Source organism: Salmo salar, chromosome 22 (assembly GCF_965601325.2).
Source record: "Salmo salar chromosome 22, fSalSal1, whole genome shotgun sequence".
Classification (NCBI taxonomy): domain Eukaryota; kingdom Metazoa; phylum Chordata; class Actinopteri; order Salmoniformes; family Salmonidae; genus Salmo; species Salmo salar.
In genome coordinates this window covers 21,361,577-21,388,842 of record NC_138312.1, presented here as the reverse complement: position 1 = coordinate 21,388,842, position 27,266 = coordinate 21,361,577, and the positions used below count along the sequence as shown (strand labels likewise).

General features: G+C 43.3%; 1 protein-coding gene and 1 pseudogene across 12 annotated transcripts in view; both read right to left on the bottom strand.

Annotated features, from left to right (window-relative positions):
• LOC106583030 (membrane-associated guanylate kinase, WW and PDZ domain-containing protein 1) overlaps positions 1–27,266 on the bottom strand; it is a 205,866-nt gene that overhangs the window by 71,516 nt on the left and 107,084 nt on the right. For 11 of the 12 annotated variants that reach the window (XM_014166771.3, XM_014166772.3, XM_014166773.3 and 8 more), the window contains exon 2: positions 14,753–14,869. In XM_014166771.3, the coding sequence (XP_014022246.1) occupies positions 14,753–14,869 (117 nt within the window). Of the gene's footprint in view, positions 1–946; positions 1,371–14,752; positions 14,870–27,266 lie in introns of those variants that run through there. The other variant, XM_014166777.3, reaches the window with a different exon arrangement.
• Positions 17,370–27,266, bottom strand: part of LOC145862672 (glyoxalase domain-containing protein 4 pseudogene) — an 88,213-nt pseudogene continuing 78,316 nt past the window's right edge.

The following is a 27,266-nucleotide window of genomic DNA, read 5'->3' as shown; positions in this document are numbered from 1 at the left end:
CTGAAAAAGGCTCATGGTGAATAGAGACACACACACACACACACACACACACACACACACACACACACACACACACACACACACACACACACACACACACACACACACACACACACACACACACACACACACACACACAATGAGATCAAAACAGCCCTTTCTCTTAACCTGTGACATACTCCATTTTCCTCTGCAAAGACTCGGTTCACAGCCCTTAATGATTTGAGCGGAGGGGGAAATATCGGGGGAGGGGGGGTTAAAATAAGAAAAACCTGAAGACCACTGAGGCTAAATTACCCAGAAACCTGCCTAAAATACCTGCGATGGGTCTTTTCTTCAGCCAGTAAAAGCTTCTTCACCGAAGGCTAGCACGGCGGCAGAGGGTAAGAGAGAGAACGGCTTTAAAACTATCCATTTACAGAGGGAAGGAAAGAGAGCACCAGGGGGTGGAGGAGAAGAGTAGACTGAGAGATGGATAGAGGCAGAGAGAAAGAAGGAGACGGTGAGGGGGGAGGAGGAGAGGGGGTTAGCTAGTATCCTGGTAACCCTGCTGCTAGCCAGCTCTGATGAAGATAATGGCCTCCAACAGGAGCAGGCATGTCAACAGATCACAGCTTAATAATACAGCACCCCCGTCAGAGCACTGCCATCTCCGCCAGACACACACACCAGAGACACACACACACACACACACACACACACCAGCGACACGCACACAAAAGTAAGACGGACACACGGCATTCCGTTTGACCATTCCACTGCTATTACTGCCAGCGACCTGCCTCTGTCTCTTATACTGATGTGTTCCGCCTGATGCACAGTAACCCCCCCTCCCTCCCCTTTACTCTCTTTCTCCCTCACCATCCCTTCTTCCCCACCCCCCCACCATTAAATCCCAGAAGCCAAAGCATCATTCTCAAATTAAAGACAAATAGAGAACAAATACCTCTGATTTCCTCAGCTAGTCCAGGGCTACACAACACACATCAGAGAGAAACCAGTCAGGTAGGATGAGAAAACACAAAACAGGTCGCTGTTTATCCACGGGGAAGGCATCAGACACTCGCATCCGAGCTACAGCCTCCCTCTGTCTGCCTGTCTGTCCAGTGTCGTCCGTCCAGCACTGGCCACCGATGCGATCCGCTGTCTGTCTGATGAGTCTTCCTGTTCCTGCCAGGCTCAGAATCCAGGCTCAGAATCCAGGCTCAGCCAACGGGAACTATACACATGCATACATACATGCTGTGCTCCACTCTGCTCCTGTCTGACTGAACCCAACGTCTCCAGTCTCACACTTACCCACATGCACCCGCCCACCTCCACTGAGTCTCTCGCTCACTCTAGCTGCCGCTCGCTTGCCCTCGCTCCCCCCTCACTTTTCTCTCTCTCCTCCCCTCTGTAGCCTATATATCTCTCTCTTACACACAGACATCGTCACACATGGTCTCGCTGCTCTGACAAACAAGGCAGTCCCAGCAAGAGAGCCCATCCCCATGCATCACGTGAACACCGAAATCAACACTACCAAGGGCAAGCACGGGGCAGGGATGGGTGTAGCTGGGCTACTAGGGCTGGGATGCTGGGGCTAGAATGATGAGATTAGGTCCGGACATAAGGCTAAGGTAGAATAGGACTTCGATTAAGGACTGAATGAGATATGGCATATAAAGTGTGGGTGCATGCATTCAGTGCATTCGGAAAGTATTCAGACCCCTTGACTTTTTCCACATTTAGTTACGTTACAGACATTCTAAAATTGATTACATGTTTTTTTTCTTCTCATCAATCTAAACACAATCTACACACAATATAATGACAAAGCAAAAACAGGTTTGTAGAATTTTTTGCAAATGTATAAAAAAACAAAAACTGAAATATAACATTTACATAAGTATTCAGACCTTTTACTCAGTACTTTGTTGAAGCACCTTTGGCAGTAATTCCATCCTAGAGTCTTCTTGGGTATGACGCTACAAGCTTGGCAGAAGTGTATTTGGGGAGTTTCTAGCATTCTTCTCTGCAGATCCTCTCAAGCGCTGTCAGGTTGGATGGGGAGCGTCGCTGCACAGCTATTTTCAGGTCTCTACAGCAAGAGGTTTGACCAGGTTCAAGTCCGGGCTCTGTCTCGGCCACTGTGTGCTTAGAGTCGTGGTCCTGTTGGTAGGTGAACCTTTGCCCCAGTCTGAGGTCCTGAGCAGCTTCCGTCTGGCCACTCTTCCATAAAGGCCTGATTGGTGGAATGCTGCAGAGATTGTTGTCCTTCTGGAAGGTTCCCTCATCTCCACAAAGGAACTCTGGAGCTCTGTCAGAGTGACCATCAGGTTCTTGGTCACCTCCCTGACTAAGGCCCTTCTCCCCCAATTGCTCAGTTTGGCCGGGCAGCCAGCTCTAGGAAGAGTCTTGGTGGTTCCAAACTTCTTCCATTTAAGAATGATGGAGGCCACTTTTCATAGCAAAGGGTCTGAATACGTATGTACATTTAGGTATTACTTATTTTTTCAAAAAAACTGTGTTTGCTTTGTCAATTTGGGGTATTGTGTGTAGATTGATAAGGAAAATGTTAATTTAATCAATTTTAGAAGAAGGCTGTGGAAAAAATACTTTCAGAATACTTTGTGAATACTTCATGCCATTGTTTTGCTTTAACCCCAGAGATGCAGTCCATCTGTTTTTTAAGGCACTTAACCTTAATTGCTCCATGGGTCCCCGTTGATAACAGCAGACCCTGGCCGTGACCGCACTCTCCGAAGTTGTCTCATGGAGAGTTGGAATACGCAAAAAACACACCTCAAATGAACAAATGTGTATTAAACACTTGTACATGAAATTTGACAAATATAAAGCACCACCAAATGATATAAAATATGCTTCCAAGGTACTCAACACAGAAGCCAGAGAGGAAAACAATGAATCACTAGCAGGATGAATTCACATCCCCACACACAACCTCTGAGTGTGTGTTTGTTGGGGATGAATGGGTGAGTGCATGCGTGCCTGGACGTATGTGCGTGCGTTGTGGGTATGACTTCCTGGGACTCATCCCTTCATTCAATCCCTCTTGACAATGCCTTTCTTTCACTTAAACTAATGATGATGTCAGCGTAATGACATTTCAAAAGACTTTCAAAGCCTGTTTACCTCCCCCTAAGATCCATCCAACCAATATCTAGGTGCTGCCCCCATCAATCAAACCAGTGTAGGAGGTGATACCACTGTGGGCCATCAATGAGTGTTCTTGCCTTTAAACAGTAGATTTGCCGTGGTAAACAAGGAAATACTTTATTTCTATTGTACGGAATGCTTGTCAAATAGATAAATCTCCCTTAGTCTGTTAAAAAAGGACAAAGTTATTCCTATGACAATACGAACATATCTTGAAAGACTTTGGTTGCAAGCACGACTAAGGCAGAGAGGAAGAGGCGAAGCGAGACGGATCACTCTCGCCAAAATCAGTCCAGAATAAGCCCAATATGTTTCTATGGGCTTAATATGCAGACCTAAACGTGTTGCCTACCTTCCTTTCCTGCCTTTGGGATAATGACTCCCATTGATAGGGCGGAGACATGAGCATTGTGCCTTTATATACACAGATCTCTGACTAAGGCAACACCAACATCTTTTAAGGAGCAGTAATGAGGTAACCAATAACAGTTGCAATTGAGATGAGCTGTGCGGGTGAATTTAGTGCATATTGAAGGTTTAGCGAGACATAAGCTAGTGATAATCTAGTGCCATCAATGGCTGCAATAGGCCCCTTATTATTTGATTATATTCCAATAGGCTACATTCTGTACGCTATCCATTACAGTACTGAAAACCTGTACTTAAGTAAAAGTACTATTACTTAGATTGTAATTTACTCAAGTAAAAGTAAAATTAACCCTTAAGAGTAAAAAAGTATTCAGTAAGAAAACCAGTTACACATTTAGTATTTTTATTTATTTTTTACGCTTTATGGTAAACTGTGACAGCAAACAAATAGGACAACAATTTAGTGCGATTGATTTGACATTCATTCATTATTTAAGCATGCCAGCACCATCTTGCAGATATCCTCCAGCACAGGTAGTCTCCATTGAAGACTGACATCAAAGTCCGTAGGCTGTAAAGTTTCAATTACGGTCTTAATCGTTGTGTTCAATTTCATTGAAAGGTAAATGGTACTCGAGACATTAATAATTGTACAATTTTAATACCATTAATAAAAATGCATTTCACAATATAATTTTAAGTACATGTGATGGTGAACGCGTACTAAAAAGATTTACACCAAATGCGATGTTTAATTTTCACTCAGAATGAAATATCAAGGAGGATCAGGTAAGTGATCAAACAACAATCAAAATGTAAAATGTCACTATCGATCATGTTACTTAGTATGCAAGTCAGACACATTTCAGCATGGAATTAAACATCAAGGTAGGTATTCAGGTAAGAACCATGTAAGTAATAAATCAAACACTGCCTTAGTCAACTCAATCATCTTTTTGATGCCAAGATAGGATTTACCCTCAATTCTCCTTTCCTTCTGAACCTCTCCTTTCCACTTTGAAGGGTATTTTCTTTTCTTGGCTGGCCACTCTCCTCCCCCTCAGATGTGCTACTACAAGCTGTAAATAAAAAGACACACAAAAATGTATTTCTAGTCATGGTCCAAAAAGCTTACTGAGATGATACACTGACTGCGCTTATAGGCCTGGTCATAAAAAAGTATGACATTTAGACACACACAGAGTGAGAGAGAGCAATGGAGTGGGAGGATGCTGCGCTGGAAGTACCTGTTCATCTAGTTAACGTTAGCTGGCTACATGGTTGACACTGCAGTGAGCTAGGTTAGCCAGCTTATCTAGTGGCAACCTAATGTGATAGCTTGTTAGCCATTGCAAAACACATCTGATTAATCTATTAACACTTTATGCCAATGACAAGGTGGCTAGTTAGCCAACAAGCAGAGATCATATGGGGAGACAAAATCAGGAGATTAAACTTAATCAGATTCTGGGTTAGCTACCTAGCCATTTCAATTGCACTCTAAACACAATTTCAACAATGCGCTTGAAACACAATTTGAACAACATAATTATATCTGAGGAATACTTCTCTTACTCCATAAATATATAATATTACAAAGACAGAAGGTAATTAAAGTACACCTTACCTCTGATTGCGTCTCACTAAGAACCCCTGAGCAAAAATATCCTCAGGGTGAAGCCGTGTGCTTCACTTCAAGAGCCATGGTGGAGATACAGGGTTTGATGGACAACTTTGAGAGCCAATGAACTGAAGAGTTTTGATGAAAAGCTATTTTGAATACATTTCATTGGTCAAGGGGTCGTGAAACGTTCATAGAGACAGACGTAAAGGGGACCTAAAAGCATCAATTCTTGTAAAAAAAAAAGGTACCAAATTTGGAGTTACGAGGTTTTCATAAAAAAACAACGATATAAAAATATAAATCTATGTACACTGAATAAAAATATAAACACAACATGCAACCATTTCAAAGATTTTACTGAGTTACAGTTGATATAAGGAAATCAGTCAATTGAAATAAATTCATTAGGCCCTAAATATATGGATTTCACATGACTGGGAATACAGATATGCATCTGTTGGTCACAGATCCCTTTTAAAAAAAGCTAGGGGCGTGGGTCAGAAAACCAGACAGTATTTAGTGTGACCCCTTTTGCCTCATGCAGTGCGACATCTCCTTCGCATACAGTTGATCAGGGTATTGATTGTGGCCTGTGGAATGTTGTTCCACTCCAACTCAATGGCTGTGCAAAGTTGCTGGATATTGGTGGAAACTGGAACTTGATGTCGTACACGTCGATACAGAGCATCCCAAATATTCTCAATGCATGTAATGTCTGGTGAGTATGCAGGCCATGGAAGCTGGGACATTATCAGCTTTCAGGATTTGTGTACAGATCCTTGCAACATGGGGCCGTGCATTGTCACGCCGAAAAATGAGGTGATGGCGGCAGATGAATGGCACGACAATGGGCCTCTGGATCTCGTCATGGTATCTCTGTACATTCAAATTGCCATCGATAAAATGCAATGGTGTTGTTGTCCGTAGCCTATGCCTGCCCATACCATAACCCTACTGCCACCATAGGGCACTCTGTTCACAACGTTGACATAAGCAAACCGCTCGCCCACATGTCTGCCATCTACCCGGATTCATCCGTGAAGAGCACACTTTTCCAGCGTGCCAGTGGCCATCGAAGGTCAGCATTTGCCCAATGAAGTCGGTTATGACGCCAAACTGAAGTCAGGGCAAGACCCAGGTGAGGACGACGAGCAGGCAGATGAGCTTCCCTGAGATGGTTTCTGACAGTTTGTGCAGAAATTCTTTGGTTGTGCAAACCCACAGTTTCATCAGCTGTCCGGGTGGCCGGTCTCAGATGATCCCACAGGTGAAAAAGCCGGATGTGGAGGTCCTGGGCTGGCGTGGTTACACATGGTCTGCGGTTGTAAGGCCGGTTTGATGTACTGCCAAATTGTCTAAAAAGACATTGGTAGAGAAATTAACATTAAATTATCTGGCAACAGCTCTGGTGGACATTTCTGCAGTCAGCATGCCAATTGCACGCTCCCTCAAAACTTGAGACATCTGTAGCATTGTGTTGTGTGATAAAACTCCACATTTTAAAGTGGCTTTTTATTGTCCCCAGCACAAGGAGCACCTGTGTAATGATCATACTGTTTAATCAACTTCTTGATATGCCACACCTGTCAGGTGGATGGACTATCTTGGCAAAGGAGTAATGTTCACTAACAGGGATGCAAACATATTCAAATTTCAGCTCATGAAACATGGGAACAACCCTTTAAATGTTGTGTTTACATTTTTCTTCAGTATAACTGAAGTGATTTTGTAAAATGTAACAGAGTAAAAAGTAAGTTACTTCCATCAGAAAATACTTGAGTAAGAGTACAACTACAGCCCACAGAGAGTAACTAGAAAAGTACTAGTTCCTCCAAAAATTCCAAGGGCAATTGGCTGGATTTGAATTCATGCCAACTCTGGCATATACTTTATGTGCTAGGGTCAGCGGATGTAACTGCGACCACACAGGCACTGTGCCAAACAACCATTTATTCAGCCTATTGACTGCGTTGAACATACAATGCCTTTGGAATGTATTCAGACCCCTTGACTTTTTCCACATTTTGTTATGTTACAGCCTTAAATCTAAAATCCTCACAATACCCCATAATGATAAAGCGAAAACAAGTTTTGATTTTTTTTTTATGTATTAAAAATAAAAAACAGAAATACATTATTTATACCCTCGCTTCATATTCGTCGCCAAACCCACTGGCCCCAGGTCATCTATAAGTCTTTGCTAGGTAAAGCCCCGCCTTATCTCAGCTCACTGGTCACCCACCCGTAGCACGCGCTCCAGCAGGTATATCTCACTGGTCATCCCCAAAGCCAACTCCTCCTTTGGCTGCCTTTCCTTCCAGTTCTCTGCTGCCAATGACTGGAACGAATTACAAAAATCACTGAAGCTGGAGTCTTATTTCTCCCTCACTAACTTTAAGCATCAGCTGTCAGAGCAGCTTACCGATCATTGCACCTGTACACAGCCCATCTGTAAATAGCCCACCCAACTACCTCATCCCCATATTGTTATTTATTTTTTGCTCCTTTACATCTCAGTATCTCTACTTGCACATTCATCTTTTGCACATCCATTACTCCAGTGTTAATGCTAAATTGTAATTATTTCGCCACTATGGCCTATTTATTGCCTTACCTCCCTAATCTTACTACATTTGCACACACTGTATATACATTTTCTATTGTGTTATTGACTGTACGTTTGTTTATCCCATGTGTAGCTCCGTTGTTTGTGTCGCACTGCTTTGCTTTATCTTGGCCAGGTAGCAGTTGTAAATGAGAACTTGTTCTCAACTGGCCTACCTGGTTAAATAAAGGTGAAATAAAAAAGACAAAAATATATATATTTTTTACATAAGTATTCAGCCCCATTGCTATGATACACAAAATTGAGCTCAGGTGCATCCTGTTTCCGTTGATCATCCTTGAGATGTTTCTACAACTTGATTGAAGTCCACCTGTGGTAAATTCAATTGATTGGACATGATTTGGAAAGGCACACACCTGTCTATATAATGTCCCGCAGTTGACAGTGGATGTCAGAGAAAAAACTAAGCCATGAGGTGGAAGGAATTGTCCGTAGAACCCAGAGACAGTATTGTGTCGAGGCACAGATCTAGGGAAGGGTAGAAAAAAAAATTCTGCAGCATTGAAGGTCCCCAAGAACACAGTGGCCTCCATTTAAGTTTGGAACCACCAAGACTTCCTCACCAAGACTCTTCCAAACTGAGCAATCGGGGGAAAAGGGCCTTGGTCAAGGAGGAGACCAATAATCCTATTTTAAATTCTTAATGAATTTGCAACATTTTCTAAAAACTTGTTTTCACTTTGCCATTATGGGGTATTTTGTGTAGATTGATGAGTAAAATAAATAATTTTATACATTTTAGAATTAGGCTGAAAAATAATTTTTTGGGGAAAAGGTCAAGGGGTCTAAATACTTTCCAAATGTATATTTGGATTTGGCTATCTAGTCTGTTTGTTTATCATTACATAGGCTACCTGCTGCTGCAATGTCTCTCATTCTCCGCACACACACATTACCAATGATAATTTTACTCCGATGTGCTCTGCACAGATTGGGAGAACAGATACAGTGCTTAACACATCGAATCCAGAGGACACTTTGATCCAATTCTTACCTGAATAATTGTTGTCCCCCACGATGAAATCGGGAAGGGGACTGTGGATATGTCTCCGTCTGTTCATTTGTACGTTAGTCACACGCGCTATTTCACAAAGCAAGGGGCCGATTTTGACGAAACTTGGGTGAATGATGCATCATTCCATAAAGATCTGGCATTTACAAAACTACACTGATTGGCCCAAGGTGGGAGCTATAGTAATGAACTGAAATCTGTTAGTCACACACAATATCTCACTTGGCCCAAGTGGGGTGCAGCATCATTCGTGAGGGATGACATTTTTACTGTTGCCTTGTTTGATTATGTGATTGTTGTGTGATATTTTTACTTCTATTCAGACAACTTCAATATATATTCTGCTTGTCCGACAATTATTTCTTTTTTTTACTCGTTTCAGACAAGCGGACTAGCATTAATGTCAAGCCCTATACAGAGAGGCCTGTGAAAAGCAGGTCCTACATACAAACCCTGCAGGGTAAAATTAGGCAGGGAAAACTTGCTACTAGCAGCCCCCCATCTGTGCCTGTGTGCTAGCTACATAGCTGAGCATGCTTGCGTGTGCTTAGTTCCAACCTCCCTCTTCCCTTCTGCCCATCCCCCTCTCCAACCCCACCCCCAACACAACCTCGACCCCACCCCCACCACATCCTTTTAGCCTATATACAAGCCATCCACCATGGTCCAGAACGGTGATACACCCCACACCTCCCCACACAAACACACGCTCGCTTGCTCACTGCACCTCTCCAGCCACCCGTCATCTAGGAGAAAGAAACAGTGGAAAAATAACAGCAGACAAAGCACAGCCCACTTGCCTTGATGCAAAGCGTGGGGGAGTGAGAGAGAGTAGAGTGGTAGCTACCAGACTGTAGCAGGGATCCTGCTGATCTCTCTATGCAGCGCAGGCAGGCTGAGGCACAAACCCAGAGAGGAAAGCTCTGCTGCTGCTGAGCTGATCACAGCGACGAGTGGAAAACAACAGGGGAGAAGAGGGAACAGCAGCCACAGCTACAGCAGTGGGAGTCAGGAATGAGAGTAGGTATGGGATCGGGAATGAGATCTAGGCGACCGCAGGGAAGCCGACAGACACCAGAAGATTGGAGAGGAAAAAGAAGTAGAGAGAGACAGAAAACAAAGAAATAGCGATATAGTGGGCTGTGGTAGTTGGAGGTGGAGACGGGCTGTGGTGTGGTAGGTGAGAAGTCAACAATGTGATAGGAGGAAAGACAGAAGAGGAGCTAAAGTTATCACGCTGGTCTTCTATGCTGTAGCAGCTGATATTTCCCATCCAGGACAACAATAGGTGTGTGGATCTGTAGAAGGCCAGGCAGGGACACCTGCTGAACTGAACCCTGGCTCTGCTAAGCGAAGGAGAGGGGATACAAAGGACATGGCATCATTTAATTAAAGGCATGTTGTCCAGGACTAAAGTGTTTCTCCCATCTAAATCCTATCAGGTCAATCAACACTAATACACTAAACCAATAGCACTGTCCTATAAGCCAATAAGACTTCCATCCTACTGTATGTCAGCTTGTGGCAGTATTACACAGTAGAGGTCTTCATGGGTCCACCCGAACAAGAATACCCAAAACTCGAACCGAGTCCAAAATGCAAACTTATCCCTAGGTTTTGGGTCAGTTCATGTTTGATTGTTATAGGGTCTCGATTCTTTGTAACTACAGCTGATAGACCCAAGTGGACGCGATCATGGCTCTGCATAATCCAGAGCATATTTATTTCACGCTAATAAGGTTCCTTTATTAACTTGTAGAAAGCTTAGCCAACATACAAAGAGATATTCGTTAACCAGATGAGCAACTTGGCTGATAAACATGATTTTTTTTGTCACTCGGGTATGATTGTTCTCGGGTCCACATTTTTTTTTTTTTTAAGGATCGATCCAGTCAGGTCCGGGTCAAACTTTGGTCGTGTCTACACTTGCTACTTACATGCGGCTTATGCTATCAGAATACAAAGATGGCATTGAAAAGACAGGTTGTGTTCAGATCTGGCTGACCACTTCAGAAGGTGGTCAGGGATGCATTGTGTGCGGATTTCTCCTCAGTCTGGAAGCAATCAGGCTGCCGAAAGCGCATACAGTGGGCAACGTCATCAGCACTCCTCGCACAAGTCTCCAGAAAACTTGTGTTTTGAGGCACCTTTTCATTATAACATTGGGGGAAATACAGTATGTTCCTAGCGTGTGAGGAGTGTGTTTGCTGGCCTCATAACTGCTAGCCAGCTAGCTAATATTTAGAACAAACATTTTTTGTTTGGCTAGAGTTATGCTAACCCACAAATCTCTTTAGTGTTGCTTGATAACTATTATTATTATTATTATTATTATATTTAGCCTATTCCACGTTTGTAGAATGCATACTGGCATTTTAATATAGCGCGGAAATCTGGAATCTGGACACACTGTGGACACATTTAAATGTAGGTGTAGATGCTTGACTCGTTCAGAATTCCATGATCAGAACTCTATGATCAGAACACTAAAGCTGCATGAACTGTCAAGTCTAGACACTGCCTTTTTGGACCCGAGAAAACTTATTCTACACAGACTAGGGTTCATTGACAAAACACTTGAGACATCCCCAGACAAATTTCTCCTCTGTCAGGGTCACATGCCCTCATTGTCACCCGTCCCCTGTCAGTCACCCCACCCCCCTGCTCTGGTCACTGGCCACCTGGTGGGGCCACACTCTGGTCAGCCTTTCAAAGCTTCAGCATGTTAACCAAAGAAGCAGCTGCACACACAGACGCTGTCTGATTACATGAATGATGATAGAGTGGAGTCAAGCATTGTCTTGGAGGTGTGTGTGTGAGAGAGGGAGGGGGGGAAGAGTTTGAGCTGCATGGTTTGAGCACCATAGAGGAGACGAGAGGCTTGAGGAGGGTGTCCCCAGTCAGGAGTAGAGCAGAGCGAGTAGGGTTAGGCCATCTGTCACCTCCAGCTGCTTTCTGTCCATTAATCACAGCCTCCTCATGCACATACGAGCTGACCCATGGACACAACTATACCACCACACACTGACCTCCAGTCTCCAGGGCCTGGAGATGACCAGTGGAGAAACCAAACCACTGCTGAAAACATAACCAGTCTCCAGGGCCTGGAGATGACCAGTGGAGAAACCAAACCACTGCTGAAAACATAACCAGTCTCCAGGGCCTGGAGATGACCAGTGGAGAAACTAAACCACTGCTGAAAACATAACCAGTCTCCAGGGCCTGGAGATGACCAGTGGAGAAACCAAACCACTGCTGAAAACATAACCAGTCTCCAGGCCTGGAGATGACCAGTGGAGAAACCAAACCACTGCTGAAAACATAACCAGTCTCCAGGGCCTGGAGATGACCAGTGGAGAAACTAAACCACTGCTGAAAACATAACCAGTCTCCAGGGCCTGGAGATGACCAGTGGAGAAACTAAACCACTGCTGAAAACATAACCAGTCTCCAGGGCCTGGAGATGACCAGTGGAGAAACCAAACCACTGCTGAAAACATAACCAGTCTCCAGGCCTGGAGATGACCAGTGGAGAAACTAAACCACTGCTGAAAACATAACCAGTCTCCAGGGCCTGGAGATGACCAGTGGAGAAACTAAACCACTGCTGAAAACATAACCAGTCTCCAGGGCCTGGAGATGACCAGTGGAGAAACTAAACCACTGCTGAAAACATAACCAGTCTCCAGGGCCTGGAGATGACCAGTGGAGAAACCAAACCACTGCTGAAAACATAACCAGTCTCCAGGCCTGGAGATGACCAGTGGAGAAACCAAACCACTGCTGAAAACATAACCAGTCTCCAGGCCTGGAGATGACCAGTGGAGAAACCAAACCACTGCTGAAAACATAACCAGTCTTGGTGCCCTTTTCACATCCTCTTCCCGCATCTAAAATGTGTCTTTTTGGAATAAACTAATCAAATTAATAAATGTAAATCTATTATCCAGGAATGTAAATTTCACCAACAGCCGGTGGGAAACAATCAAATAATGTTCCTAGCTACGTATTCTTCTTATTACGACATATCACAAAGTAGAAATGGTACACCTTCATGGGGGTATGTTTCCTTGGTTAACCATAATACGTTTTATCAGGGTGTCAATAAGAGTCACAGTCAGAGAGAAGAGCTAGGCCTTTGGTAATTAAAATGGCCATTAAGACCAGACTAGCACAATCCAGGCCTGTCTGGCTGACATATGGCACACTGGGTAATTCCAATAAAGTCCTGAGGAAAAAGCCCCTGGAATACAGATAGGAATTTGCGTGAGAGGGTCATGAATAAACTAATTGAATACCCAATGATGAGAATCCTTAAGAAAAAGTCCTGTTAGGACAGTGTTCCCCCTAGGATTTACTTCAGCAGCGGTGGCAAAGTTAGCGTGGCGTAGGTGTTTTTTCTTGGCCGCAGAGACATTTTGCTGTTTTAAAGCACATTTCCTGCAATTCTACACATTTTTCCATGGGCGGAGAGAACCTTTTACAGTTTAAAAGCTAGATTCCTGAAATTCTATACATTTTGCTGAGAAAAATAATTGCAGTTTGAAAGCTAATTTCCTGCAATTCTACCTATTTTGCAATGCGGCCCAAGAGGAAATTGGCACTGTAGGAGTAGACTTTGATGGTGTATTTGGGGGCATTAGAAAACATGTTTGGATAACAAGGCATTGAAAGAGAGGCATGTAATTAACATTGTTGACATGCCCTACTACTCAAGGCCCTGATACTGTAGTAGACCCATTGAATTGTGGGTTGGGTGAAGGGGACTAAAGTAACCTAGCCCAACAAATAACCTATGCTTCATATAACAAATAAACCACGAGTACCCTGCCATGCATTAATGACAGATGCAAAATGGCTGTTGCTAACTACACATCTTTAACCTGATCACACATTATATGTCCCTATGCTCTGTGTAGGACTCCTAGTCTCACTATGTACTACAAGTTGAGTTCCTTCTACCTCTCTCCGTCTGTTTGAGTGTCATGGCCGGCTCATGATCACTAGAGAATTCCATCTCCAATATGTGGAAGATGATAATCCCAACTGCTGTACAGGGATTGGTCCACACAGCTGGATTTAGGTATTTTTCTTAAAACTGCGCTTGTAAGTAAGCATTTCATGGTAAGGTCTACACCTGTTGTATTCTGCATTTCACGGTAAGGTCTACACCTGTTGTATTCGGCGCATGTGACAAATAAAATTTGATATGATCTATCGCAATGTTGCACTATTGGTCCCCCCACGTCGCTGTGAAAGGTCCCAGCATGCCAGAGTGGTGTTAGGACAACTCCACATTATTGACACTGAGAAATATGATACATTAGAAGCCTAAAAAGGTACCTCTGCATTTCCTTTACACGATCTATACAGGACAACTGCCTCACAGAAAACAGGCCTGAATCCTTGGACATCATGACATTCTGTACATTGTGAGAGAAAACAAGAGTGAAGATGTGCGCGAGGTTCTGATCAAGACGTAGTGCGTTTAATCACTCTGCCTATTGATCGAGCGGAGGGAGAGCCTCCTGGCCTATCGACCATGGGGTGCGCTGGAGCTTCTTGCTCTAATCACATAGTATTGAGAAAACTGAACATCTGGCTGATTTAATGAATGACGAGGGTTGAGAGCATGAGCTCCATATTAATCTGGTTCCAATCGTCAGTGGGAGGAGACCACCATCTACTGCGGTCTGTGTGTGGTCCAGTGCTTACGACTCACCTAGTAATCTAAGTATTTTTTATTTTTGAGGGGAAAGAAGCTCACTTAAAACCTGACAACCATTCAGATGACTAAGAGACATACAGCAACATGAGAATGACTAGCCAAAACTACCAATGTCCAGTGTGAAGCTTCACCAAACAGCACAGAGTCCTTGCAAAGCTACCAATCAATTACATCAAGATGAGGAGGAAGAAGAGAACGATGAGGAGGAGTATAAAAGGGTGTGCTACTCACAAGGCACGGCGTGGCGGTAGAGGTTGTCTCGGATGGTCTGCTGCAGCTCGTGGTCCGGAGAGGACTTCTGGAATCGCTGGCTCAGATAGTGCTTCAGGTCCTTATTCAGCTTGTTTCCTGTAGACAGCCAGACAAACAGGAAGACGTGTGTTAACTACATCACAACACATCACAGGAACATAGATGCCATGTAACAACAACAAATCCAAACAACACGGCTGTCATGTATTTCGAGTGAACACAACTCTCAGTCCATTTCATCACGTCCATAGAAACCAGTCGGACGTGAATAAGCATGATATAACTGAGTAGACTAGACTGATCTCTCTCGCTCTATCCATGTTTCTTTCTCTCGGTCTTTGTATCGTCTGTTTGACACTGCATTGCACACCTTCCATAGTCACTCGGAGGGGTACCTGGCTAGCTCCCTATCTCCCAGGCTGTAGCCAGTCAGTCCTGTAGTCCCAGTGTTGCCTGGTTGCTTAGACCCCTCCCACAGCTAGGCCATCTGTCTCTCAGACATACAGTGGAAAGGCTAACTGTTAGCCGCTAACACAATGCTAGTCAGAGAGAGAGGAGCCAAACGGTTTCCTCTTGACACGTCACTGCGACACAGTCCTTGGGAGAGCCTAATGTACATCAATCCCAGGGAGCACGTTCTCACATGTTAATTTACACACAACATACTAACATATGCTGTGATATGATGAGCACCTTTTGCAATGGACTTAGGTTTTTTACAGTACATTTTTGTATAGGGTGGTGCAATAATGATTCAGTAAGCTCAATGACAAATCCCATCAGAACAAGCAGGAGGACAGAGGGATACTGACCTCCAATAAGATCCATGGTTTTCATTGTATGTGTGAGATTCTGTATGATGTAAATCCCTCTGTGTGATTGACAGATACAGGGCCTTCAGGAAGTATTAATACTCCTTAACTTACAGCACATTTTGTTGTGTTACAGCCTGATTTCAAAATGGATTCATTCATTTTTTTCTCTCTCACACAATACCCCATAAGTGAAAACATGTTTTTAGATTTTTTAGCAGATTTATTGAAAATTAAATAAAGATATATCTAATTTACATAAGTATTCACACCCCTGAGTAAAAAATTTGTAGAAGCACCTTTGACAGTGATTGCAGCTTTGAGTCTTTCTGGGTAAGTCTCTAAGAGCGTTCCACACCTGGATTGCGCAACATTTGCCCATTATTCTTTAAAAAAATTTTTCAAGCTCTGTCAAGTTGGTTGTTGATCATTGCTAGACAACCATTTTCAGGTCTTGCAATAGATTTTCAAGTAGATTTAAGTCAAAACTGTAATTCGGGCACTCAGGAACATTCTCTGTTTTCTTGGTAAGTAACTACAGTGTATATTTGGCCTTGTGTTATAGGTTATTGTCCTGCTGAAAGGTGAATTAATCTCCCAGTGTCTGGTGGAAAGCAGACAGAACCAGGTTTTCCTTTGAGATTTTACCTGTACTTAGCAAAATTCAATTTATTTTTTATCCTGAAAAACTCCCAGTCCTTAATGATTACACGCATACCCATAACATTATGCAGCCACCCCTAAGCCTGAAAATACAGAGAATTGTACTCAGTAATGTGTTGTATTGGATTTGGCCCAAACATAACACTTTGTATTCAGGACAAAAACTTAATTGCTTTGCCACATTTGTATTACTTTAGTGCCTTGTTGCCAACAGGATGCAAGTTTTGGAATATTTTATTCTGTACAGGCTTTCTTCTTTTCACTCTGTCAATTAGGTTAGTATTGTGGAGTCACTACAATGTTGTTGATCCATCCTCAGTTTTCTCCTAACACAGTCATTCACCTCTGTAACTGTTTTAAAGTCAACATGCTCAAAGGGATATTCAATTACTGTTTTTATTTTAATTTTAACCATCTACTAATAGGTGCCCTTCTTTGCGAGGCATTGGAAAACCTCCCGGGTCTTTGTGGTTAAATCTGTGTTTGAAATTCAGGCCATAACACAACAAAATGTGGGGAAAAGTCAAGGGGTGTGAGTACTTTCTGATAGCACTGTACATTCTAACCACAATCTTTGAATGGTTGGATGCTGCTGAGCCATTTTTTGGCCTTATCGGTCCAACAAAGAGTCTGCTGGTGAATTAAAACCACCAGATTGCGTTGCCATGGAAACAGTGTGTGCGCATCACTGTGCAGGACTACTCTGCTGGTAAATAAAGCTAGAGACCTCTAATACAATGATTAAGGTAGCAAGCCTAGCACAGACTTCTAGCACACTGCTCTGAGTGTACTGCAATGAAGGCTACTGCACTCATCCATCCAGTCACGCGAGACCCTCCCTCACCACATCTCCTCTCCTGCTGTGACAGATACCCGTCATCAGTGCCTCCACTATGCTAAAGTTAATGGCCTTTCCTCAAACTCATCCTGTTCTTCTCTGTCCTCTGGCTTTTGGGCCCAGTCACAGGAAAGTGTCAATTGCTTTGATGCTCTGAGATGTGTCCCTGCATGAATGATAACATTTTTCCCCGTTGAAAACCTCCATCTCTGGAAGTAAAGTCTGGCTTTGGCCCACCCTCTCCCATCCAGGCATATCATTGTGTCTTAACCCCTAAAACAGTTTACTCAGGCCAATGGATAGTCTTAGACACAAACAAACTGGACAGTTCCAGCAGCAGTCTGACCTCCATGACAGACCCGCAGCTAGCCTGCCAGTCTGTGGAGGCTGGCACCACCATCAGCACTCCAAGATCCAACCAACAGAAGACATACGAGGGCTAGGGAGGAGAGGGCCAAGGGAACAAGAGAAGTGAGAATCTTCATAGAGGCATTGTATTGGACATGGGATATGGCATTTTTCACATCCAAATCAATTAAGTTGAATTGATAAGACAGTACGGGAGCTACTGTGGAACAGGGGGCAGATTTAATCTAGCATACAGACAGTTACCCAGTGGGTACTAGTCTAAATCCAGCGAGACAAGACAAAGGGCTAACAGTGGCGACCTGGCTGGTGAATCACGGTCCTGCTCTGCGTTGCTTCCAGTAACCTCCAGTAACCTCCAGTAACCTCCAGTAGGCATTACATAACAACTCAATTGAGTTATGAATCTCTTGCTCTCGCAGGCTAACCTGATGGAAAAGATCCTTCAGAGAAGAACAAAATACATTCTTCAAAACAAGACAGGACTGAATGCTTGTGATGACACAGGGCCTTAAGACTGAAGCTTGATTTAGTAATTGATACCTATTGTACATTAAAAGGGAATGCAATACCTTAGACACATGCCAAAGGTCATCCATCCTATGCTGCACTGTGGTGAGCAATCACTAAATGCTGACCGATACTGACTGAAGATTAGAGCCACACCAATATGGGGAGGTAAAAGTCACTGATTACCGATATGTTGTTTTTAGAGGTGGAAAAACAATTTTTTTCCCCCAAAAATTGGGCTCCAAAGGATTAACAGACACTAACCCGGACTACACTGGGTCAGTTGTGCGCCTCCCGTTCACAGCCGGTTATGACAGAGCCTGGGATCAAACCCGGGTCTGTTAGTGACGCCTCAAGCACTACGATACAGTGCCTTAGACCGCTGCTCCACTCGGGAGGCCCGACCATCGGGTTCTTGGTCACCTCCCTGACCAAGGCCCTTCTCCCCCGACTGCTCAGCTTGGCCGGGCAGCCAACTCTAGGATGAGTCTTGATGGTTCCAAACTTCTTCCATTTAAGAATAATGGAGGCCACTATGTTCTTGAGGACCTTCAATGGTGCAGACTTTCCTGTCTTGGAGCTCTACGGACAATTCCTTCAACCTCAAGGTTTGGTTTTTGCTCTGACATGCACTGTCAACTGTGGGACCTTATATAGACAGGTGTGTGCCTTTCCAAATCATGTTGAAAAAATTGAATTTACCACAGGTGGACTCCAATCAAGTTGTAGAAACAGCGCAAGGATGATCAATGGAAACAGGATGCACCCCAGCTCAATTTTGTGTCTCATAGCAAAGGGTCTAATACTTATGTAAATAAGGTATCTGTTTTAGATTTTTAATACAGTACCAGTCAAAAGTTTGGAGTGTGCAAAGCTGTCAGGGTGGCTACTTTGAAGAATCTAAAATATAAAGTATATTTTGATTTGTTTAACACTTTTTTGGTTACTACATGATTCCATGTGTTATTTCATAGTTGTGATGTTTTTACTATTATTCTACAATGTAGAACATAGTAGAATTAAAGAAAATCCCTCGAATTAGTAGGTGTGTCCAAACTTTTGACTGGTACTGTGCATTTGGTCAAATATGTTTTCACTTTGCTGTGCATTTGGTAAAACCTGTTTCACTTTGTCATTATGGGGTAGTGTGTGTAGATTGATGAGGATTTTTATTTATTTAAACCATTTTAGAATAAGGCTGTGAAGTAACAAAATGTGGGAAAAATTCAAAGGTTCTAAATACTTTCCGATGGCACTGTAATATCGGCGCATTATCTGTGGAATAAAGACAGATACAAATATTTCTATGAAAGGATAATATCGGTCAACCGATTTATCTGTCAGGCTCTACTGAAGATATCAAACGGCAAACAGGAGCACACACAAACAGGTACATTCACATACTCAACATACTGTGTGTATACATGTGCACACACACACACACACCTCTAGAAAGTGCTTGTTCAGCTGACTTCATGAGTCATTGACCGCAGAGAGCCCAGTGTGAGATGAGCGGTAGCACCACGTCCTTGAGCTAATCACTAATGGCCTAAATAATTTGTCTGCTGCTAGAAGACAAGGGCAGCCAGCATCTCTCAGATTATGTATCTCAGCTGGTAGGGAGAGTCCATTGGCATCACTACATTATGGGAAGACAGGACAGTCTGTACAGTAGCATGACAACAAAGGGATTGGCCAGCTGACATGGCCTGCTATGTAAGACCAGGTCAACCTACTGTTAGTCTCTGTCTGACATCAAGCTGCTACTCTACTGAGGATCCTACAACAGGGTCAGTATGCCAGTAGAGCTAATAAGCTAGCTAGACTAGCTTCCTTGTTCCACACCTTAATAGTACACACCCTAACAAACCTGGCCCAGATAATGGCCCATTCAGCTGTATCTCTGAGATATCATCAATAAACCCAAAACCTTCATCACGACAAAACCCAGTTGGTCCCCTAAATCCCTCCTCAAAAATATAATTAGTGAATATATTTCCTCCAAACAGAGCCCTACTCGCAGAGATTTCCTTAAAGCCCCCCAACAGTGGGTAGGGTTTTAGTATGGACACACAACTATAGTATCCTCTGTCTCGTCTGGCTGAGCCACCATGTACTAGTGTTGAATGCAGAAATGGCTAATTATACAATGAACTCTTCAGCATGTTCATCTCAAACTTTGCTCTGCTAAGTGTGTCCTCCGGATAGCCTAATGATGCAGGGTTAATCACAGGCTCATTCATCACTTAAAGGAGCAGCAGTGGGATGGAGCTAGGCTACATGGAGGATGCATACCTTGACCCTAACCACTGGTCCTAGATCAGATATATTTCACTACCCGTGATTGCTAAGGTTAGGATCAGGGATAATCTGATACTAGATCAAGGCCTTCATTACCAGCAGCTGAAATCTCCCTTAGCGTTAGTCTCCGCTGGGACCCCAAATTATACTGTTATTTAATGAGAGAGAGTTCTCACTACGCTAAAGGCATGGTCATCAGGGCTCCCAGGCAATAAACATTCTCCTGGTACTGACTTACCTCATAACTGCCTGCCTGTTACTCACCATTCTGACAGACAGAACATGCACCCTGTTCACGAAAATGGCTCGCTCCTATAGACAGTGAGTCGCATGGCTTGTTATATCAAGCAGGCATTCAGTTACTGTTCGAGTGAACGTTAGAATGGGCAAAATAGTGACCTATGCGACATTGATCACCAGTTCCAATATCTCAGAAACGTCCGGCCTCATAGAATAGTGCGACAAACAAAAAAACATCCTGTCAGCGGCAGATTAGTGGGCAAAAACAGCTTGTTGATGAGAGGTCGAAGGAGAATGGCAAGAATCGTGCAAGCTAACAGGCGGGCCACAAACAGGCAAATAACGGCACAGTACAACAGTGGTGTGCAGAACGACATCTGGGAACGCACAAATCATCAGTCCTGGTCACAGATGGGCTACTGAAGCAGACAACCACACCGGGTTCCACTCCTATTAGCTAAAAACAAGAAGAAGTGGCTCCAGTAGGCACGTGATCACCAACACTGGACAAATGAGAAGTGGAAAAACATTGCCTGATCCGACGAATCCCAGTTCCTGTTGTGTCATGCTGATGGCAGAGTCAGGATTTGGCATAAGCAGCACGAGTCCATGGCCCCATCCTGCCTGGTGTCAACGGTACAGGTGTAATGGTGTGGGGAATTCCTGGCACACGTTAGGTCCCTTGATAACAATTGAGCAACATTTCCATGCCCTGAATAGTTCAGGCTGTTCTGGAGTCAAAGGGGCGGGGGGTGGCGGGATGGGGGTCCGAGTTGGTACCAGATGGGTGTACCTAATAAACTGGCCATGGAGTATATGGTCTCAACACTGAATGACAAAACATGCACCATACTTATTGAATTATTGAGATAGTGATAAGCACATTGTGAATAATTGTACTACTCTCTTCCTTTCTTTCTCCCCCTTCCTCTAGGCCTGTCTCTGTCTCTCTACTTACATCTCTCGGCTCAACACTGCCCTCTGTGTTCCACATCATTAAGCCTCTCTTGCATCACCACTGGGCCCCGTCGCCATGGCAACGCCAGTGGAATTAGCATGCATACTGCGGTGGTGACAGATAGCGAGCCTGGTCTGCTGCCCCCAGCTGGAACACTGGAAAACTACAAACACATCAGGCCACATCAGGAGTGCTGTAGTGTTCCTGATACACAGTTCTTCTAATGAGTTTCTGGAACAACTCTAATGAATTTCTGTTAAAGTATCAGGTGCACACTCCACTGAAAATGAATCATTGTATAGCTGACCTGAAACCACACACAAAGGGATAATAATATCATTGTTCATTCCACTACATATGTTCACAGCCACACACCTTTCACCAGGGGTGATTAATCAAGAGACAGGCAAAGGGAACACAGCCCTATAATCAAATATTCTATAAGGATCTAAGGGATTAAGCGAGTGTAACACTGCCCCCCCCCACACACACATTTTATCTACACCCAATGGCAAAATGTGTAGAATTGGGGGGTGGGGGATGTGGGTGCACAGACCCGCAAGCCACTGCGGCCATCGTGATTTCAGATGTTTTGTGGCCCTCACCCCCATCAAAGATGCCCATCCCTGGTCTACACTGAAACACACAACAAATGGCTGCTGATATACACAGCTGTATTTTTTGATGGATTTGTTTATTCTGTTGGGGAAAATGTAGTCATAGAATGTCACCTTAAATCCAAGACCTGGGATGGAGAGAGAGAGGGATTATCATTTCTAGTTTAAATTACTTATTGCTTAACTGAGGCCATGGGCACACAACACCGGCCTTGGATCAGCAGATGAGGAATGGCAAACGTGACAGAGTAATTTATAGGTCGCTATCAATAAACGTCACAATACATTGCAGAGTGTTCGATTTGGCTGCTCGGGGGAGGTGACCCCCAGCTCCGCAAAAAAACATTGACAACTATAGCACATGCTGTTTTCAAGGGATTGGTAAATAAATGTTAGAAATGCTTTGTTTTAATATCATCACTATCATCAGAGTTATACAGCTTTTTATTGATCAAATCATTTCAGATATGTGAGGGTTGCCTATTCATTTGGCATGTAGCTAGATAGTCAGTCAGAGTTCTGACATCACCACTATAGATGCAAGAAAATCAAACAATATTTGCATATAGCCATCTAGTTTATCCCCTGAAAGTTAGCTTGTTAACTAGCCTTATTGACATGATCTGTTATTAGCTAATCAATTTGTTCATCAATCAATGTAGCCTTGCAATCATGTCACTCAGCAGCAATTGTGATTAAACACTCAAAAACAATGGTAAAAAAGGGGATAATGTTAGCCAACTTCGCTAGTAAGCCTACGTTGGTTGGGGGGAAAAATACATTAGGTCTCCTTACCACTATGTTTAGCCAACTGTACAACGTTTCTACCAGTAGCTTGCAAAGAAAACATTATCAGCTAACAGTACATCTGCAAATGCACCCTTTTGATGCTTGACAGGCAGAGCGCCCACAAAGGATGGAAAATTAACCTAAACCACTTACACTTGTCAGGAATAGTTCCCTTTTATATCACTCAAATATCCAATTAACGGTGGCAAATATTGAGAGATAGCATCAGGCTAGCTTCACGTATCTGAAATGACATGATCAATTGCTTACATCAGCCAGAAGCTGTTGCTGGTATTTGACAGTGGAGAAGGAGTGCATGGCAGTCAAGTGGTCTCTGCATTAGTTCAGGTACTATTTCCTTGGCAGGAAGTTTTCATTAGAGATGGACCACGGTGCTCTGCAGTGGATGGACAGGATACAGGACTCCAATGCCCGCATCTCCCACTGGTACCTTCCCATGCAGCCATACAGGTTCACCATCAGCTATGTCCCGGGAAAGGACAATACCACAGCTGACTTCCTTTCCTGCTGGCCCGCCAGCTGGAAACTAGAGGGGTGGTGTGTGACGGCTGCACCGCGAGCTAAACAGTAAAAACCACTTCCTAACAAATATCCTTTTCATTTTATGCACATTAACACTCACTTTGCACTATACACATAATGGGTTCTATTTTCGGCTGGCGTTAAGACGGCGCTAGTGTCAAACACATGTTAGTTTGCAATTCCGCCATGTAAAAACTGGCGCACTGGCATTTTCCATCCTTAAAGCCAGGTTCAGCAATTCACCTGTCATATATCAGCTCGCTTGTGCTCAGATGGGCGGGGTGGTAATATTTGAGGTGTGTCCCTAAAAACATGATCCAAAGTGCTAATTTCATGCAGCACTAATAGAGATATTTAAGACCAACCAAAATATTTTGGGGGATTTATGTGCATGAAACAAGAGTAGCCTAAATTGTTTTTTTGCTTTTGGTGCCTGTATACTTAACACACTTAACACACACACACACACACACACACACACACACACACACACACACACACACACACACACACACACACACACACACACACACACACACACATCGGAAAAACATTAGTTTTATATATATATATATAAAAAATTACTTCATCAAATAACACTTTCACGATGCATCAGTGATATGGCAGGAGATGTTTTGAAACAATTACTGCTTCACATACAAGCCAGTGAATTCTATGTGTTACAACTGGATGAGTCAACAGACGTGTCGGGCCTGGCGCAACTCCTGGTATATGTCTGTTACGTTTATGGGGGGTCAATTAAGGAAGACATCCTCTTCTGCAAACCACTGGAAACCAGGACAACAGGAGAGGATATTTTTTAAGTACTGGACAGCTTTGCGATATCAAATGGACTTTGGTGGTGTTGGCATCTGTACTGATGGCGCAAAAGCCATGACAGGGAGACATAGTGGAGTGGTAACACGCATGCAAGCAGTTGCTCCCGACGCCACTTGGGTACACTGCAGCATCCACCGAGAGGCTCTTGCTGCCAAGGGAATGCCTGACAGCTTGAAAGATGTTTGTGAAAATGGTTAACTTTGTTAAAGCAAGGCCCCCTAACTCTCGTGTATTTTCTGCACTATGCAATACTATGGGCAGCGACCATGTAACGCTTTTACCACATACAGAAGCGCGCTGGTTATCAAGGGGCAAAGTATTGACACGTTTAAAAAAAATTGAGGAACAAGCTTAAAGTTTTCTACCCTGACCATCATTTTCACTTCACCGACCTCTTGCATGATGATGAGTTTCTCACACGACTGGCCTATCTGGGTGATGTTTTATCTTAACCTGAATGATCTGAATCTAGGATTACAGGGACTCTCCGCAACTATATTCAATGTGCGGGACAAAATTGAGGCTATGATTAAGAAGTTGGAGCTCTTCTCTGTCTGCATTAACAAGGACAATGCACAGATCTTTCCATCATTGTATGATTTTTTTTGTGTGCAAATGAACTTAAGCTTATGGACAATGTCAAATGTGATATAGTGAAGCACCCGAATGAGTTGGGTGCACAATTACGCAGGTACTTTCCCCAAACGGATGAGACAAACAACTGGATTCGTTATTCCTTTCATGCCCTGCCTGCAGTCCACTTACTGATATCTGAACAAGAGAGCCTCATTGAAATTGCAAAAAGTGGTTCTGTGAAAATTGCATTTAATCAGAAGCCACTGCCAGATTTCTGGATTATCCTGCTTTGGCAAATCACGCTGTTAAGACACTGATGGCCTTTGCAACCACGTACCTGTGTGAGTGGATTCTCGGCCCTCACTAGCATGAAAACTAAATACAGGCACAGACTGTGTGTGGAAAATGATTTAAGACAGACAATACAACCCAACATTGCAGAGTTATGAGCATCCTTTCAAGCACACCCTTCTCATTAACCTGTAGTGAGTTATTCACAATTTTCGATGGACAAATAAAGGTTTTATATGTAAGATGGTTAAATAAAGAGCAACATTATTTATTATTATTATTTGTGCCCTGGTCCTATAAGAGCTCTTTGTCACTTCCCACGAGCAGGGTTGTGACGACAACTCACACTCATTCTTATGTTTAATAAATGTATCCTATAGTGTGTGTGTGGTGTGTGTGTGGCAGGCTTACAATGATGGCAAAAAACAACATTTGAGAGTGCGCTGACCCTGGTGCTAGAGGGGGTACGCAGCTGGAGGTTGAATGTTTGGAGGGGTACGGGACTATAAAAAGTTTGGGAACCACTGGTCTAGACTGTCAATAAAGGGTTTGGCTCCTGAGACCACTTGGAAATACATCTTAATCGCCAAAGCTTTATTAAAATATCAAGTTTGAGAGGAGTAAAACCGTGAGCTGACATTCCTTTGTTTATCCATGCATTGTATGCAAGCCCACATTATTTTAGCCATGCAGGTCTCGTTTTGGATGTGCATAAAATGCTCCATAGTCTACGTTGTTTTAATATTAAATGCCCAAGGGGAGCAATTTTGGTGCCTGTAAGTGTGACATTGCCTATTTAAAACAAGTTGTTTCATTTGGTTTAGAATTTGATTAGAATTATTTGTTCTCTTTTTAGGCCTTATCAATAATTAATTTAATCTTGCTTATTAAATGCAATTTCCAATAGGCATAGTCAGGGGCGAAAATCTGATATCAACTTTGGGGGGGACAATTACATGAAATTTTCTCAAGAGCAATTCCTGAGGGGGACACCAAAAGTAGTGCTGTAACACATAGCCTACATTGTAATATGGTAAATGTATATTGAGGAAACAAAGAAATAAGGTGTTTGCCGTACTCCTAACTACGGGTCCCCAAAACTACACAACTACTCACAACAGCAATACCATTGCCTTTAACAAATCTTAGTTCAGTCACCAGTTTAAGTTGAGAGTGGGGGTATCCATGGCATTTTACAATCATGTTCCTATTTTACATAATGTTGCCAAACAAAGACTCAACAAACTTACCTGAGACTCCGTCTCTGCCAGTCTGTCCCTGCATATCTGTCCCCAACTCTGCTGTCTGTGTGCCATCTGTTGCCTGCTCTGCCTAATGACATCATTGTGAAACATTTCCATTAGATTACGCTGGAAATGCCTTTACACGGAACCCAAACCAGCTGCGCGCGTGTGCCATCGTGTATGCATTTAATTTGTCCCTCTACACCAAATGCGACCACAACACGCAGGTTAAAATATCAAAACAAACTCTGAACCAATTACATTAATTTGGGGACAGGTCGAAAAGCATTAAACATTTATGGCTTATGGACAACAAAGTCAAGGTATTGGAGTGGCCATCACAAAGCCCTGACCTCAATCCTATAGAAAATTTGTTGGCAGACTGAAAATGCGTGTGCGAGGGAGGAGGCCTACAGTTACACCAGCTCTGTCAGGAGGAATGGGCCAAAATTCACCCAGCTTATTGTGGGAAGCTTGTGGAAGGCTACCTGAAACGTTTGACCCAAGTTAAACAATTTAAAGGCAATGCTACCAAATACTAATTGAGTGTATGTAAACTTTTGACCCACTGGGAATGTGATGAAAGAAATAAAAGCTGAAAGAAATAATTCTCTTTACTTTTATTCTGACATTTCACATTCTTAAAATGAAGTGGTGATCCTAACTGACCTAAGACAGGGGATTTTTACTAGGATTAAAATGTCAGGAATTGTGAAAAACTGAGTTTAAATGTATTTGGTTAAGGTGTATGCGAATTGGAGTACGTCTGGGGATTCTGGGATGATGGTGTTGATGTGAGCCATGACCAGCCTTTTAAAGCATTTCATGGCTACAGATGTGATTGCTATGGGGCGGTAGTCATGTAGGCAGGTTACTTTGGTGTTCTTAGACACAGGGACTATCGT